The 19,233-nt window shown below is 38.9% G+C and overlaps 1 protein-coding gene across 5 annotated transcripts in view; it reads right to left on the bottom strand.

The window, feature by feature from the left end:
* Positions 1-4,741: 4,741 nt before the first annotated feature.
* The window catches only part of LOC107046273 (caskin-1), a 61,717-nt gene continuing 47,225 nt past the window's right edge, over positions 4,742-19,233 (bottom strand). For 4 of the 5 annotated variants that reach the window (XM_015268879.1, XM_015268886.1, XM_015268869.1 and 1 more), the window contains 5 exons: positions 17,983-18,264; positions 17,521-17,844; positions 16,356-17,080; positions 14,184-14,624; positions 4,742-6,684 (listed from right to left, as the gene is read on the bottom strand). In XM_015268879.1, the coding sequence (XP_015124365.1) occupies positions 6,424-6,684; positions 14,184-14,624; positions 16,356-17,080; positions 17,521-17,844; positions 17,983-18,256 (2,025 nt within the window). In that variant the 5' untranslated portion in view covers positions 18,257-18,264 and the 3' untranslated portion in view covers positions 4,742-6,423. The remainder of the gene's footprint in view (positions 6,685-14,183; positions 14,625-16,355; positions 17,081-17,520; positions 17,845-17,982; positions 18,265-19,233) is intronic. The other variant, XM_029126665.1, reaches the window with a different exon arrangement.

The following is a 19,233-nucleotide window of genomic DNA, read 5'->3' as shown; positions in this document are numbered from 1 at the left end:
CCCCCCCCCCCCCCCTACAACTAGAAACCTTGACAATTTTTTTCCTTTATTCACGTCTCTTCTTTATCCTTCATCTCTATCACACTCAAGCATTCATTTATTATCCCCCCTTTTATTTTTCTTTCACGTTTTATGCCGCTCACTCAATGTTATACGTGGTTTAATCCGTTTCTCTTTCACTCGCACGACCCTGCGCACCTCCTTTGTTCCCTCTACCCACTGTACAAACGGAATTTTGTACAATGTTCCTCTTTTATTTCATAATAAAATTGTTATTTTTCATTTTTTTTTTCAGGAAGACCTGGGTTCTCCTCGATTCGTTTCCTCATCTACTGTCACCATTCTCCCGTGAAAATTTACTCGAGCGTTTCGTGATTTCTTTTTCTGTGAATGCCTTCCCACCCAACTTGAGTCGGTGTTTCCATTAACTTCTCGGCGCAACAGTTTGTACTGTCTATGGAAAATTACAATGATATTTCGTTCTTTGACTTTTCATTCGTCTTTTTAGTGTTAAAGCTTAAATTGCTCTCTGTTGGTTTTTATCTGGTACTCCTGGCCAACCAACGACCTCATATATCTCGTCTCTGCTCAATTTCACTACCTCTCTCTCTCTCTCTCTCTCTCTCTCTCTCTCTCGCTTCGTGTGACGCCGATACCACCTCCTTCCCTATTCTCTCGGAGATCCTTCTCCACCTTTCTCTCTCTTTCTTTCTTCCCCCGCTGATGAAAGCACCGTTTCAGCTCTGGTTAACCGGTCACGTATGCTCGGTCTGAAAATGAAAAGTGCACGTTTTAACATGCGCTGGACTATAACAATTCTACCATGTTTATTTTATTACAAATGACAACAATATTAATGCAAACACTAAATATTCGCTTGTATATTAATCATCTCAACGTCTATTTCGAGTATTCCCAAATGTAATTAAAGTTAGCACGCTGGTTCGATCGATAGTCCCCTCGTGCGAATTACATTCCACACAGTGGCACGCGTTTTAAACGCTCCTCGTGTCGGCCCTTCCTCGCCTCCCCCAACTCCCCAACATAATCATTCGCATTTCTACGCTTTTGTGTCGTAAGGACTCCAAAGGACTCCTCTCCCCTCTGTCCTTATTTCGCGATGATAATCGAGATACTCTGGATGTGAATTAAAACATTAAAAACGTAATGGCTGTGATCATTTTAAAACCTACTGTCTGCCGCATGAGGCTTTTAAGCGTCTACAACGGTAACAGAAGCGTTTGTACATCAAAGATTACCCCCCTTTAAGTTAGCGCGTTTGTGGCTGACCGTTTTGACAAACGGTACTATCCGCGGCAACCTTCTCTCCTGTCGCACAAACCTCACACTCGTACTCCCATATACCGCTCAACTTAAACGACCGAGTTTTTTTGTTTCTTAACCGAATAAAAAAAATGAATTATCCCACGCGCAATTGTTGCCTCGTTTCTACGATTTCATCCGTAATTGCGGTTTAGCAAAAAGGTGAAGTGTTTTCGAATAGGTGCTCCATGTCTCGTCGAAATTGTCGAGGGAGTTTGATAAACGCCCGTGCAAATGAATTGAAAAGTATGAGGAAAGTTAGTTGGCGTCAACCAATTGAGTATTTTCTCTTTGACACTTTGTATCAATGACATCCCGTCCCATCCCATCGGATATCTATAATCTCTCTCTCTCTCTCTCTCTCTCTCTCTCTCTCCCGTTCCCTCCTTGTCGTACTTCACCTGACCTCGACCCGTTGCAGAGTAATGGCATTTACGGTGGTGTCCTCCCATAGGTACAATCGTACCTATAACAACACCGAAATTCGCCACGCGCGCGCCTTCTCTCCTGACACTCCGACCGATCGGCACACTTTAGCGAATAATATCGACTCACGGGAGCCAGAGAAGTAGTTTCTGTGCATTTTCCATCCTCCTTCACTTGATCCCATTCTAGAGAACCCGTGAGAGGATCATCCATACCTTTCTCTTTTTATCATCGTTTTCTTTTAAAAAATAAACGGAAACAAATGAGAAAAAAAACAGTTTACTTCATCCTGGAGTGGAAGACAGGCTTTTCAAAGGCTTTGTCGTAAAAATTAAACAATTCCTTCCGCCGAAGAACACACAAATGATTATTGCAAAATCACACACCTTTCATTTCACTAACAACACGAAGCACTAAATGCAAATGTCGACAGAGAATCCAGGTATAATCCTCCTTTATTTAAATATTTAAATTTAAATTCCAGGGGATAAATCAAATTGCAGGTTTAACAGGTGCCCGGACTGCTATGCCGTCTGTAGTTTGCGCTCTGATGCTTCTCTCACGTTGATTTTTTCACGGTAAAACCCCGCGCTCTGCAAATCCACTGGACACGACACGAAACACACAAGTAGTATAACAGAAGCCCCGGAGCACGCGCTCTACCAAAAACTCGAGAGTACAAAGCTGCGACGGCGCGCAATGCTCTGTCTTTTCTGGCTTGTACACACAAATGCCAGTGCCTCGTAGTCTCTAGTTTCCCTCCCACCGTGCGGCAATGCGGATCGAGGCTAGAGACCCGCCAGTGGTAGGGCAGTAGAAAAAATACTCTTCTGCTCTCCCACACGTTGATCTCCACTACTATCGCTACGCCAATGAGTTAGTCCCCCCACTCGAGCCGCCTCTTACTTCTCAGCATTTTACTTTGTGTATCTTAGACACAAAGATGGGATGAATGCGGATGGCTTTAAATCTTTTATCCCCAGCATCGGTTTTAACACAGCAGGATGAGCGCTCAGCGTTTACTGTTTCTTCTTGTAGTCTGCAACCAAAGGTTTTCCCCTTCCTGCTTGCTCCTTTTATTCCCATTCCCACTATTGCACCTCCAACTCAACTGACGCTCTTTTCCCATTTCCCTTTGTGCGCTACGCCAATGCACGCGAATGAGAAACTCTGTGGCACCCCCCTCGAGTACTCAGGGACATTGGCGAATCGTAAAGGCTACTCTACAATAGAGAGGTATCCGGTCGCTCGGGAACGGCAACGGAACGGCAACGGGCTACATTGATACACAGTCGGGTCCTCGGTAGAAACCATGTAGCCCCAGAATGGGCCTTTTGTATTCTTCAACCACCCCTCCCCCCAATCCCACGGTCACAAATTTTTCTATGCCACTTTCATTTTTTCCTATTAGATTTCATTTTGTTTTGGTTTTGATCCAGCATAACTTTATGGTTGCATTGGAAGTACAATAATTCAGAGATAGGAAGATTGAATATATATTCATAACTAATTATTTATTTATTTATTTTTGTACAATGTTAAACCATTGAAAACAATGGCAAATTTATCAATCAATTATCTCATTATCATTGTTCAACGTAAATAATGGTTAATAAAATAAACATTTAAGCCCTACGGGGCTAGCGTACTGCGGTGGTGGGCAGGCTTAGCTTTGGGAAGCTAAGTAGCGCTGAGCGTGGTCACTAGATGGATGGGTGATCGCGCGGTAACACCGCAGGAAAGGAACATTGTTTGGAAAAACTGGAAAGAGCATTCGGGAAAAACAAATATGCGGAAAAAACGGGATGAAGGAATAAGAACCCGTAAAAACCAAAAGGTATACGGTGAAAATACAAAAAAATGAACATTAAATTGAATTTAGTAGAAAATATTCTTGGTTATTAACAATAGAAATTTGCAAGATTAAAAATTCCTGAAATTTCATTGTCATATTCATTTTTGTACATCACAAAATTCAGTAATAAAATATTCAGCATCATTTAATTTAATGTTCATTTTATTAACCATTATTTACATTGAACAATGATAATGAGATGATTGATTGATAAATTTGCGATTTTTTCCATTGGTTTAACATTGTGCATAAATAAATAAATAATTAGTGATGAACACAAATTCAGTCTTCCTATAGCTGAATTATTTTATTTCCAATAAAACCGAAGAATTATACTGGATAAAAATCAAAACAAAATGAGATATAATTGGAAAAAATGAAAGTGGCATCGGAAAATTTGGGACCGCGCGATTGGAGGAGGGAGAGGGGTTGAAGAGTACAAAAGACCCCATCCTGGGGCCACATGGTTTCTACCGAGGACCGGACAGGATATTAATGTCGCCCGTTGCCATTCCGTTCCCGGGCGACCGGATGTCTCTCTAGTGTAGAGTAGCCCTAAGGGACACTGGGGGAACTTTATACTGGACGTTTTCAAGCCCTATTACACCATCTTGAAGGGAGTAGTGTACTTTAACCACTTTTGGACTTGTATGGTACATTTCATCCAATTCCCAGATGAAAACTTGGGGCAAGTGGATACTTGCCTGGCATTCCTCGTTTTCACCGATCGTATTTCAAACACCTCGATCTCATTACCTTCTGGATGATTTTTAAAACCACTTTTTCTCTTGTTCATTTCACGGTGTAGAAACTGTGATTCGACACAGTGACAGAGTTCTCTCTTGCGGTTGGACGGATTGGCAAAATGCGCGAGAGGGAGTGAGAGATTCAGGTGAAAATGAAGTTTTTGTGTTTTGTTTCAATCGGCTTTATTTCAATCGTTTCTATAATGTTTCAACCAAGTAATATGAGGGGAGGATTCATCAGGGCGTGGGGAAGGGGTCGGTTCGGCGAAAGGTTAGTCTTTACAAAAACTATAACTAAATTTTTATTTTATGCTTGTTTACTTTATTTTTTATTCTTTTATATATATATATATATGGATATATTGGAATATATATCGATATATATATATAGATATATAATATTTTTATACACCATGCAAAAGCACTGATTGCAAGGGTTATCGGTAAGTTGCTCCATTCTAACGAGAATACTGATGCGTAAGTATTATTTTTATTGTTAACTTTGTGGAAGGTATGAGGAAATTGAAAGCGGAAATAAGGGCAGGGCCTTCACACTCGAAGAGTTATACCTTCTTTCACTTTTTCTACTAATGAATAAGTCTCTTTGATTTTTTTTTTTGGAACTGAAACTTCCGACAAGCCTCGAAATCCATTGCTCATCCATGGCAGTATCTATATATAACTATACACCTACAATAGTTAACAAGACAAGTCCTCGAACCGAGTAATACCGGATCGTTTTTTTCGAAATGTTTTTTTTTCTTTCATTTGCTTTAGTAGATTAATCCCAACGATTAAGGTAATCTTAAATAGCGGTTTATTTTATTTCTGTGTCACGAATGGGCAGGAGCACAATTTTATCCGATCGTGAATTTACGTTTGATAATCCTGCAATTTAATTATTTTCAAATATCTTTGCTTTTTTATTCTGGGCCCACTGAGCAGCGCCAGAGGAGTGATGACGTTACATTTCTCTTATTTAAGCTAATGCACCTTACGTCAATTTAATTTTCAGTTATGATGTAAACAACTGTACATTTTTAAAAAATTGAAAAAATCTCATATAGATTGGTTTTTCTCTCGTTTAAATGAAATAAAAAAACTTATATCGGAACTTCCCGGGCACCCTGTATAGCTGGGCACATTATTGCTATAACAATTGTTCCGTCACGTATAGCAGTTTTTTTCATCTACGTTTCGTTAATTAGTGCGTAATAAATATAAAAAAAACATCAATTGGCATTCGGATAATTATGCTTTACTGCAGTTACGTAATTGCATGTTTGTTTTTTATTAATTTTTTTTTACACAATAGATTCATGGGAAGATCTCGAGTCATTCGAGACTCCAAGGACACTCCATTCTTATAATTTCATACTCTTTGTTCACAAAAACAAAAACCCAACAAACTACAGAATTTCTTCTGTACTTAATTTCATTTTCTATGTAATTTTCTCTTTATGTTACCAAGAAGAACGGGGTGTGGGACTACAAAAAAGTGGGTCTCAAATGGAATGTCTGAGAGAACTATAATCCGAAAAAAGAGGTAATAGTAATAATTCTGTCTATCGGTGGCGCCAAGAAAAATAAGCTCGGTTAAAGGAAGAGGGAAAACATCACAAGCAGCACGTGCGCTTATCCAACGGCTCAATATAAACATATACATTTGTTTATGACTATAATGAGAGAAAGATGAGCCCTAGAAATATTTTTTTTGTTATCTATAGAGAATTATACAGTGAATATGTTGTCAGATACTCTATCTGGCATCAATCATAGATAACAACTGAAAAGTATTGTTTAAGACTGTAGTTATTTCACAGGAAGAACAGAATGAGACTGGAAGGCTGTCATCACTAAATCCCAAACATTATTTTTTCATTCATTTCACTTGCAATTTCCCTACAATGGCTGCAATTTGGACTTGGTGACTTATCGCAGTTTCATCGAATCAGGAAATATGAATTCTATCATTGTTATTAGTTCTTCTTTCTCTTTCTTTCAATCTGCCCGTCATTAATCTCTTTCTCCTCATTCATCCATTGTTTTATGGCAATGCAAAGTATAAAAGCATTATGGATTGAGGCCTTGACGCTTCTCTTCCTCCAGCATGGCGTCCAACTCGTCGGTTAGATTGGCAAGCATATTGCCAATGTCGTTTAGTACATCTGCCGGCTCATTGCCATTTGGTGGACGATGCTGATGGGATACCACGTGCCCACTGAGGTTTGGAGAGTTATTACCGTATTCCTGAACTCGTGCTGCACGTTGTTTTATCGTCCCTGCGTTTTCGTTTGCAAAGGGTAGGGAATCCGACTCTGTGCTTGAGCTTGACTGCAAAGATAAAAGAAAAATATCAACTTCTAGTCCATTAATTTCAAATATTAATTTCTATTCATCCTCATGTCCAAGGTAGTGTGGTCTCCATTCTGATTTGAAAATTGGACAATGGGATGTGTTTCGTGTTTCAGGTGAAAAAGAGATCGAGAGGAGAACAATTACATGTTTAATATAAAATTTATTGACCGCTCGACACTTCTCTGAATATTGTTGGAGGAAAATTGAAATTTCATAAATAGTTGACTAGTAGTTATCAGGAGAGTGACATTGAAATCCACTAAAAATCATGAAATTTCACATTTCACACAAAATTCAATTTGATTCTAAATTTTTGAGCAGTAGAAAAATGAGAATGAATATTCAGTGTCAAAATATTAAATTTTTAATTAAATGAAAATTCAAGAATATAGGCATCTGAGCTTTTTTGATTTCTATCAATTTTCAGAGATTCCTTAAAAATTTCAGTCGAAATATAATGCGATAAAAAATGTCAAGATGTGTACTGGAAATTTCAGCCAAAAATTTTGAACAGGGAAAATTGAACTCCAATAATAACAGGCAAAATGAAAACAAAATTAGTGAAACAAAAAAGTATTCATGAAAAAATTTCATATTATGAGCAAAAACGCGATGATAAAATGTCAAAATTAATTGGCAAAAATTACAGTGACCATTTTCCCTGCTAAAATTGAAAAAAAAGACATGAAGAAGAGCGACATTTGAATCGACCAGTAACGCTACATCTCTCTATATAATAAAAAAATAAGCCCAAAAATTCAGGCGATGCTCAAAATTCAGGCGACGCTTGATCCGACCCTGTGGCGACACTGATGAGGCCCTGGGGCGACACAGATGTGGTCCTGGGGCCGACCTGACGTGATCCGAGTCGACCCGACGTGACCCGAGCTGACGTGACCCCAACCGACCTGACGTGACCTGAGTGACTCAAGCCAACCCAATCCTGACAGGTCACAGGGTGATTTTATATATATTTATCTATATAATAAAAAAATAAGGGCAAAATTTAAGACAATTCAGGCGACGCAAAAATTCAGGCGACGCCAAAATTCAGGCGACGCCTAAAGGTGGGGGGGTGCCCAAGGTCGGGGGGGTTAGAAGGGAGGAGGGTGTCCCAGGGTCAAACGCGGTGGGGGGCTGACAGTTGGATTGGGGGGGAGCGAGCGAAGCGAGCGGGGGGAGGGGCGAAGCCCCCCGGGGTTGGCGAGCGAAGCGAGCAGGGCGCGAAGCCCCCTAGTGGAAAATATTTCAATATGTTACCCTTCTCAATATACAGAACAATAGCACAGTTTTATCGGACCATTTCCAATAAAAAATACGTCCTATTGAATTATAATCTCTCAATTAATATTTAAAACCTGTTCATTGTGAAACTAAATTATTGAGAAAAATCAATTTCATGTAGAAAATAGTCTTTTATTCTTCTGAGACAAGGTAAATAGTAATCGGTCTGTACCTATTGCACCGCCAAGTAAGTGTTTTCGCTGGTTAAAAAAAATAGGATTACGTCAAATTGTAATCTAAGACATAGTGCTTTTCGACATAAGGTCTAAAAAAATTATCTGGGCAATATGAGATAACAGTCCGAGCCGAAGGTGAGCGTTGCAATCATATGAGCTACAAAAGTTTTAGGACGTATGTCCTGGACTATGTGACTACGCACCCGCAAATCGCTGCCTTACGGCCGGAATGACAAATAGTATATTTCGTCACTAGGCCGAAAAAAACTTTTCTGGCGAATATGAGTTTGCAGCCCGAGCCGAAGGCGAGCAATCATATGAGCTAGAAAAGTTTTTTTTGGGCGTATGACGAACAGTATTTTTTGTTATGATGGCCGTAGGCAGAGATTCATGGACGCGGAGCGGAGCGTCCGTGAAACGCTGCCTCACAGCCGGAATGACAAAAACATATAATTGGAGGGCATTTTATGAAAAACTCAGACATACTATTGATGTTGATTATAGAAAATCCAATGACAAATTTGATAATTAAGATTTATTCTAAATTCCTCATGGACTATTGCATGAATAATCACATTTTTTTTCATTGCAACTGAAACAAATTAATCATTTAAAAAAATCATATTAATAACAAGATTCGACAAAATTGGGACGTCTTTGAACTCAAAAACGAGACTGACTGGATTTTATAGATATTTGGATGCTGATTTTTAATTTCTTGAAGGGTTTCATTGAAGGGTTAAAAAGTTTTACCAATATTACAATTATTGGGAATTAAATATAAATCGATTCAGATCAATGTCACTAAATAAAAAGGCCATCAAGTTTATCTCCGAGTGTTTCAACAGATAATAGATACATGAGGAAAATAAATTTGCTCCTGATTGTTATTTTTTTTAACAAATACGTATATCGAATGCCCATCAAGCCTATCAAAATCCCTGAATAAAGATCACCAGAGTGCTCTTTGAATCAAAACATAATAACTGGAAGAAGCTAGTTAACAGACAGGTCGTTTTTAACCAATTAAATCGCGTGCTAAATGGAAAAAGTTCGTATTGACCATTTTGGGATTTTTAGGTCAATGAAGTGAAAAAACGTCGTCTGAACCTAATCTAGGGAACATAAAATCTGGACGATTTGGGCTCTCTAGAATTATTTTAACCCAACTTTTGAGGACAATTTTTTTTGGCACATACGACCTTTTCCACAAATTTTTCTCCAACAGAAATTTTTCTAGAATAATGTTTATTTCTTTAAAAGGGCAACCGAATATCAGAAAAATGAAGAAAAAACATGGAAAAGATTTTTTTTCATTTTTACACTATTGGAGAAATCCTTGTGGAAAAAGGTCGTGTGCGTCAAAAAAAAAATTGTCCTCAAAAGTGGGGTCAAAATGACTCTGCAGAGCACAAATCGTCCAAATTTCAAGTTCCCTAGATTATATTTATACGATTTTTTTCCACTGCGCTGGCCTAAAAATCCCAAAATGGTCAATACGACTTTTTTCCATTTAGCACGCGAAATCATGAGAATATGCCAATTTGTATAATAATCCATATTGTTTATGTCGCGCCGTGCAATAAGTCGAGTTTATCGCACGCTGCGCTTCTACGCTGCGCTTCTGCACGACTTGACATAAAATATTATAGAGCACTCGGTAATAAATTTCGTTTTTAACAAATGTGTGTACAGACCTCGCCTTCGGCTCGGCCTGTAAACTACACATTCGTTGAAAACGAAATTTGTGCCCTTGTACTCTAATGTACTATTGTGTTGTGTGCAGATATGGCTCCAAAGAAGAAAAATGGATCAAATAAAATAAAATGGTGATGCCAATAAGAAGGAGCCTACCCAGCCATGCAGCGTGAAAATGAGCCTCGGTAATTTGAAGTTGAAAGAGAAATATTTCAATGCTATTCAAAATGACGTTAATCATATCATTTGTATTGATTTTGGGGGCAATCATCAACGAGGGCGCTATTCAACAGCCAAGAAATTTAATGCTGAATTGGATTATTTGTGGACCGGAGAAGTATTTGGATAAAAATCGTGATGAAAAAGAAGACAACAGTACTGACGAATGGAATGAATGATCCTCCTATAATAGAGTATTGGGTATCCAAATTTGAGCCCGTCTTTCAGGCTTTTGTGGGTACTTAATTTCATTTTCTCGAGTCTAACGAAAATTACGGAATACAAAAACCTACAAAATGGAAATCGCGCAATAAAGGAAGTATAGCTAAGGGAATTTTCAAAGACTGTTTAATTTTAGCGAGGTCTCGCCTTAAAAAGTGATCAGTCTGTCAACTTTTCAACAAAAAAACGTACAGCGGAAACATTTGTCTACAAAATTAGGATGCTAAGATCTCTTTAGCGGACCAGGTTGGAACTCTCAGTGTTTTTGCAGTTTGGATATTGCTGGAAATGAGTATTTGTCAAACATTTCCAGCATCTTGATATGCAAGAATTCCGTTGAAAAGTAGAATGCTGAATTTAGAATTTTCCATAGAAAAACCGCAAAAACAGTGGATTCCCAGTCTCATCCCACGGGAAGATGTTAACATACCACTTTTCTAAGCAAATTTGAGATCAAATTCCAGGACAATGTTTTTTGCCAACAGAAGAATTCCTAACAATTTAAGTACTTGGAGAAAACAAGCTTCAAATTTTTTAATTCCAGAAAGTTATCGAAATTCCCTGACTTTTCCCTGACATTTCGAGACCAATCAAATTTCCTGACAATTCCCGGTTTTCGAGATTTGCCTGACGGCTGGACACCCTGGTTCACTAAGAACGATGATACAAAAAGGGAAGTTTGGAATAAAATCATCGAAATTCCGAGGTAGTTTATTAGCGATTTTGATCATGGGATTCCGACTAATGGTGTGGCTGTGACAACCAAATGCAGACGTAGAAACGAGACCCACTTCTAGAGCGGGAGTACGACATTGATAGCTACAATTACTTTGCTGGATGCGATCCCGGAAAACATAACATTTATGGCGGAGTCTCAGGGATGAAAACGTCATTCAATGCAGAGGGTCAGCAGTCTGAAGAGGTTCAAATCCTGCAAACAGCCAAGTCCCTTCATCATCGTGCTGGATTCTATCGTCGTGAGAAGAAACGAGAAGCAAAGCAGATACTTATTTTATCGACAAATCATACAATTTAACAAATTTAACATTTTGACTTTTCATAATCATTTTTCAAGGAGATATGATCTGGATATGAGACGCTTACTGAATAAATATCGTACAAAGGAGGGGGCCTTGCAGCTGGATGATCCAACGCATTACATGAGCATTGCAAAATATAAATTGTAATTTTTAACTTCTAGACCCGAAGGGAGGAAATTATTGTAATGACTTCGAAAATCTAATGTGGAAACTTCATGTTTTCTCACGGTTCATGGCCCCTAGAAACTCCCTTGACCCTTTTTAAAAGCCGGTCTGAATGTATGGATGTGCAGGTATGTGTGCACCCAAAATTTTGTGCTATAATTGAATTTTTTTTTCAATCGGCGCCCTTTCATGGAATTTAGAACTAATTAGATTGCCATCACAATCGTCTCGGCGGTTTTTCATTTATTCATAAAAATCCTGTGAAAAAACGCTAAAAATTGACGTTTGGTCACCAAAGGGTCAATTTTTTCATGCGAGATAATGTGCTTTGAATTTTTTCAATTATACGTGATGAGTCTTCATTTAATGCGCACGTAATGAAACGTTACAAGACAATGATTCGGCGGTTCCCCCAGTTTTTTAATGAACAAACAAAACATTGAAATAATGTTTTTTTACAAATGAGATGATTCCTTTCTGGACAATAATATGATTTTATTTTTCCAACATCCCGACCCGAAAGGAGGAAATATTTGTCACAACTCCGAAAATCGAAAATTGATTAATAAATAAACTACTGAAATGTTATTTTCTTATAAATGAAATATTTCCTTCATGAGAAAGAATGTGTATGTGTATGTGCGGCTGAAATTTTGTATTACGAATTGGCTCGAAAAAAGCGATGCAATTTGATTTTTTTTCAATCAATGTATTCTATGGGACTAGAACTTGATTAGATCATGAAAACGATCGTCTCAGCGTTTTTTCAGTTTTTCGCACGAAACATGTCAAGTCATGTGATTTGAATTTTTTTTCCAATGGATAAATCTGGATGTAATGTACAAATGATAAAATCATTTGTAATATGAAGTGGAGACCATTGTTTATTCTATACATGTGGTTTTTGATATTTTACATGCAGTTTCTAAATAGATTAAATAATTCGTTAATGAAATTTTATTCAATTCTCTGATTTTTACAGAGGATTGTATACAAATTGATTAAATGGATTAAATGGAGAATCATTTCAGCGGGAGGGGTCATTAAGAAATTGAAATTACTTAGGAGGAATTGGTCGGGAAGTTATCGGTTTGACCCGTAATGGGTTACACCCACCCCTACCAGTCCTCTCTAACCCGATAGCGAGCGAAGCGAATCACCAGGCTCTGACTTTTCTTTATGATGATGCAGCCAGTCAAAACGAGGAGGAGTGTCCTGAGGTTGAACATGGACAAATGCATCGCTATAATATGAACAATTGTCAGCATTGCCAAGATGCTTAATTATGGAAATGAGAGGAAGAAGAAGAGAAACAAGCAGCGCGACAGAAGCCATTTGACAGATTACGTATGACTGCTACTCTCCACGTATTGTTTTTCTCGTATCTTCATTTCGACCAATTTCATTAGTAGTAGCCTTTCAAATGAATCCCAATGTATGTTTTAAAAGAATGAAGGCATAAGGATTACCATTTTTCGAAAATATTAAGGCCAATCTCACTCCTACTTCATGACAAATAATGAATTTTTTTTCTCAAGAGTTCTGGGTGAATTTTTCCATCTCAAGAACCATCAAATATATCGACCTACAATTTCATATAGGAATGTTCTTTGACAATCCTAACTAGAACCCAAAGTTTCAAAAGTTTTCCCTGTAATTCACCGATGTCATAGTGCGCAAAGGTGAATTCGGACTCAATAATTCTCGAGTTATGGGGACAGTTCTGGACATATGAACACACATGTGCACACGCATACCTACACACATACAGACATTTTTTAAAAACATCATTTCTTCTCGTTTCATGACATTTCCAGGCATTTCCAACCAAAATTAAGAAATGGAAAAAAATCACGATTCCAAAGCTTCCATACGGAAGCAAAAGAAGCCATTTCTTGCTACTAGCAGCATTAATATTAGTAAAAAAAAGTTAAAGCACATCGTCGTTATTCTATTGATCAAATTCTCAAATATCCTGAGAGAAGTGATGATGTAGCAATTGTTAAGGTTGATGAGTTTAGAACAACTATGTTGTGTAGTAGATGTAATCTGATACATGGCGTTAAGCGACTCCCCAAGCGATACGGAGTTTGACAACATGGTGATATTACTTGGAACAGCAATGTCCACGCTGGACGTAACATTTTGCATTGGGCTTTAATCAAGAGCAAGTTCACTCGTTGTACAGACTTGCCAGTACCAAAAAAATTCAGTAGGAAAAATAAACAACTCATTAAAAGAAGTAAGATCCCAAGGCAATCCAATGTGTCGCGTCGGAATATTCTGCTATAAAAGCCACCAAGTTTATCTCTGAGTGAATCAACAGATTAGAGGTGCATAAGGAGGATAAACTTGGCCTTGAACAGTGGAATATTCAATAATATCGTTTATACAAATTATTTCTAAAGATTACGTGAAACATATTTAAAGCACACTAGAGCACCGATAGGCAATATTGTCACGCTTGCGCCTTCGGAAAAAATTTCGGAGTCTGGAATGATTTACATCGGTTTGTGATGATTTAGTCTGTACGAATAGAGCGATAACAATGTCGACAACGAACAAATGTTCACATGAATATACGAGACTTTCCAAGCCACCCAAATGAAATTATTCAATGCAATAATAAGAAACGTTTTTAATGAGAAGAAGAAAAATTCTCCTTAATCACCTTAAAACTGGCGTCAGAACCGTTACGATGTTGTAGAGCGAGAGTGGCAATAAGTTCGTGTTCCTCATTGACATTGGCACTAACACTGCCCCAGGAACGTGACATGGATGAGGCAGGTCTGTGAAATTGTGGTGTCGATGGTGCAGCTGATGGTGCAGGGGCCGGTGGTGGTGGATGATGAAGTGAATGATGATGAATATGATGCTCATCACAGGCAGTCGGTACTGGTCCACTACAGTCGATAACAACATCACCATTACCACCATTACCACCAACAACATTACCCAAATCCCTGGAGCTCTGCCTCCTCGGTGGTGATGGTGGTCGTCGTTTTGGAAGATGTGGACTACTCTCCAAACCATAGGTCAATTGATACTTGTTATCAAAATCCCTGGGCAGCGATTTGAATTGACCCTGGGTTGCAGTTACCTGTTCCATAAACTGATTTTTATTATAATATACACTGAGTGCAGCTCATAATTCTAATTCCTATAATACTCAAATGAACAATACTTAAAAACATTCCATTAATGGGTTGTAAAACTCTAATGGATTCAACTCGATTTTCTTTTCTCCCTTGCTAATATCTCAAATAAATTTTCTATTCGTAGGAACTTCCTGATAGATTTAATGACTCTTAAATACCTGTGAGAATCATTACGTCAGGATATTTTCTAATGGAGGAGAAACACCTGAATAACTCAGTGACTCATAAATCCAGTAATTCTAGTTTTATAACAACCCATTGGGATTATAGGTCCGAGATTAGTGCCTCTGAGATTGCAATACCATCAATCTATCAAAAATTCTCCCAATTTCCTCGTCTCACCTACGAAAAAATCGTGAAGATATGCTCTATAGGACGTTCTTATAGGATGTTTCTGTAGGGAATTTTATAGGTTTAGCGCATATTGCATATAGAAACTCAAATAGAAATTAAGACTTGGAAACTTGTCCGAATTCCACAAGACTAAATGAGCGTGAAGATACGATGGTTTATATTAGATAATCGGAAATGTCAAAACTAGAATTCAATTATATTAATCATGATAATTACAAGTCCCATGTCCCCACGCTTACGCCCTTACTCTCATGCATGTTTGACTCATGCCCCTACGCTCATCTCGTGATTTGAACGATATGGAAATGTTATATTCCAACTAATTACGACGTATCTTATTTTGTAATAAAACAACATTAAAGCATATCTCAAGGCACAGAATTATGTTTCAATTGGACAGCCTAGTCAAACGAGCATGGCATCAAACCCATTTCCTTTGTGTCTATTCTTTTAGTTGCCGATATTTCAATGAAATATTAAGATATTACCGCATGTTTATTGAATTTTTAATTATCCGAAACGTTAGTCGAGGAATTTTTAATCCTACTTTACGATTAGGATGGAGATATCAACAATTCAAAATTGTCAGTTGCGGCTTAAGAATTCAATGCTTAGAAGAAGCGTAATTTCTATACATAAACTGTATTTATAAATTATTTGAATATTATATATGGCGCCATAGGATTCCACGTACGATCACCCTACAACAATGTCCTACAGAAGATATACGATTTTTTTATACATGCTCCCTCTCCACGAATTTAAGGCCCGGGTAGATTATTTTTCGAACGTGATATTGGTTGTTTTTTTTATTTTGATAATCTAAAATGATCTCCAGTTGCCATTCAGTTTTACGTTGCCCTAGAGTCTTCAAAAATTATGATTGTACAATCAAAAAAACGTTGAAAACAGCTGAACATTTTCAAAGAGTGTTTTTGCATAATAATATTTATGGAATAATATATTTGGAAAATAAACCCAATAGGGACGAAATTGCAAGTTAATAATTTAATGTATCTAATGGCTGTTAGGTCGTCATTTGTCACAACAGTCAATGGCTGTTAGATCGTTAGTTACCATGATAAATTACCCATTCACTGTTTTCTCTCTATCGGACTTATTTCTTAATCTTTATTAAAAACGCTCTTTGAAAATGTTGTTTTTTTTTTACTTTTTTTGATTGTACAACCATAATTTTTAGGGACTCCTGTATGATGTAAAATCCAATGGAAATTGTAATTTATTCGACATTACGGAGATGAAAAAACAATCGCGATAACGTTCGAAAGATAATCCGACCCGGGCCTTAATTCATCTTAATTGTATTTTACCTTGGCAACGGGTCGTGGTCTGACAAGACAGTGCCTCGGTCGTGGAAGTGTACCACCGCCAGCCTCAATCATGGAAGAGACCTCATTCGTGGGTGTCACGTCGCCGTCCTCGAAACACCTCGGACGCCATCCAAGTGGGTCGATGTGTTGCACTGGAGCTGGCGACGGTGGATATCCAAGAGGAGCGTCTTCCAGACTTTCAAGTGATTTACCACGTGGTCCCCTGCCCACAGTGCAGTAATCCATACCACCAGGCAATGCAGCATACATACTTCTCCACGCTGAGGAGGATTCATTTCCAGCTCTTTGAAATGACCTAAGTACAGGTGATGAACAATCCTCATCGGGTGATGGTAGATCAGGCCCACCCCTCTGTATCACAACGTCCTGTGTATGTCCAGGATGGGGTGGAAGTCTCGTCAAATCCAGAGGCTGAACCCTCTTACCCGATCTTATATCCTTAACACGTTTTATCGCCAATAAAAGTTTTTTCTGATGACCCAAACGAACAATTCCAATGTCCTCAAGGTCCTCCCATGTGAGAGTCGTAACATCCTCAACAGATCTCATACCCTGCTGATGAAGTGCACCAAGGTACTCCTCAAGACGCAATAATCTCAGCCACTCCTCCAGGGAGCCTGGTACATGCTCCGGCAAACCATCACCTACGTTAAGATTGTCGATCTCCGCTTTAAGTCGTTTCCTGTGATTTGGTTTTTTGATACCTTGTGGAATAACAAAAATAACATTAACATTACAATGAGATTTTATCTTATTGCAGGTATATCTTATGGAGTTATAAACCCCTTGCGTAATTTTACTCGGTAATTTGTGGGGTTAAAAAATCTTGGTGGGAGGAAATTTAATGCAATGGGTATTAGGGAACTGAGATCGCTAGGATTTTATGCTCAATTCAGTAGAGGTAGATGACGTTGGGGACTTGTGCTATTTGTGTCATCACGATTTTCCGTTTGAAAACCATTATAAATAAATTGTTTTTTTCTTTATCGATTTATGGAAAGGACTGTGCGATGAAATTCCACTGATACTTTCTCTTATTCTACACTTTCAATTGAATAGAATAAAATTCTTCAATTAGAGTTGTAACGTTACTGAAATCTACTCCACTGAAAGTCCCCCCCCCCCCCCNAAGACACTCAATTACCTATTGCCGTGAGGTCTTCTGGGGTCATTCGAGTAATGGTAGCGAGATCGTATCCAGCCGAGGCGAATAGAGGAAAATACTCCTCAAACTGTAGCTCAGTTAGCCATGCATGCACAACGTCAAGGTCAGGTGGCCTGTCTGGATGACTGCTGAGTGAACTGATTGAGCATCTGGGCGATGATGCAAGGGCACCAGGTCCACGTGGTCCGAGATGATAACCCGAGGCCCTTCCCGAGTCAAGTGATGCTGTTGAGTGTCTCGAGCCAGATCCCGAGCCGGAACTTCCTGGGCTGTCCCTGCCCGGGCTCTGTGTCATATCAATACCTGAGGAGAAACCATAAATCATGAATAAGGAATGGAGAACAATGGGAGAGTAACACCTTTTACGATGTTGCCATCGTAGACTAAACAGTTATTTCGACATTGGTTATATTAGAATGGAATTTTAGCCTTCGGTCTTACCTTGATCCTCGGTGTGGGCATATTTGCCAACGACTGGTGGGAATGCAAATCCAGGATGCGTGTAAATCGGTCCTGGACTCTTTCCCGCTGGCATTCCATAGGACCCGTCGTCACCAGGTCCGCCCCCGCCGCCGCCGCTTGACAGGAAACCACCGTCCTCGCTGCTTGCGTATCCCGCCGATCCGAAGGACGAGCCTGAGTGTCGGAATACATCGGGCACAGCCGGTGGTGCCACCTTCTTCACCTGGGTCACTGTTTTCGACGGCCGGCTCATGCCACCAACTGTTTAAAATAACATGCACGCAGAATTAGTATCACATTACTTGGAATAATTATTATTTTAATGAGTTGCAGGTATTCAGTTGAATTTGAATTATCTATGATTTATTGGTTTTCAAGTTTTACGATGTGGGGCAGGGCTAGGGTGAATCCCCCCACTTTCACCGACACTCACTCGCTTTTGAATATTCCTCAAAAATGTTTTCTCAACGCCAAACCAATTGCGCTGTATAGATTTAAAGCACCGACTTGAGTGACACAAATTTGCGTACAAATTGAATACAATTTTGTCATCATTATCGCCTGCAAAGAGGTAAATTATACGGTTTTGGAGAACGACGCCGAGTGAGGAGTTGCACGTGAAAACGCCTTTGTCCCGTCTACGTACGAGGCAGAGAGGAACGAGTCGAAATCCCCTTCGATGGAGGTTAAAAAAGGATAAATAGAAATGAGATAAAAAAAATATATATGTATAAATATATATGCAAGAAGTTGCACGCACGCCTCTTCCACTGTCTCCTCGTGTGTATATCTCCTTCATCACCCCCTGTTGCTTACGACAATGGACGAAAGAAGGATAGGTGGAAGTTTGTGTAGCGTCTTGGGAGGGAAGGTGGGAAAAGGATCCCTCCGGTGTTCACGATGCAAAGAGGAGGACGTTGGTTACACGTTTCTGGCTTGAAACAGGTTCTCATCGGCGTAGGACGGCTCTTAAATTTTGTATATATATAAAAGGCTTCGAACCAGTTCGAACCGAAAATGTCGTGCAGACACGGAGAAAGGTATAACCACTGGCTGGAGGGATTTTATCGTGCAACTCATTTACTTTTAAAACATGGACGAGTTCATGGGTTCACCACATGTGGAAAATAAATTTTCCTCTAGGTTTATTTTTCTTTCTTCGCTTTGTGAGACTTTTGCCCCAATGTTGAGACTTTTTAATGTGTTCAACACAACAGGGGGGGGGGGGGG

Source organism: Diachasma alloeum, unplaced genomic scaffold (assembly GCF_001412515.2).
Source record: "Diachasma alloeum isolate Michigan unplaced genomic scaffold, Dall2.0 Dall_scaffold_00181, whole genome shotgun sequence".
NCBI lineage: Eukaryota > Metazoa > Arthropoda > Insecta > Hymenoptera > Braconidae > Diachasma > Diachasma alloeum.
The sequence above is the reverse complement of the archived record's forward strand: the minus strand, read 5'-3'. Positions and strand labels throughout refer to the sequence as shown.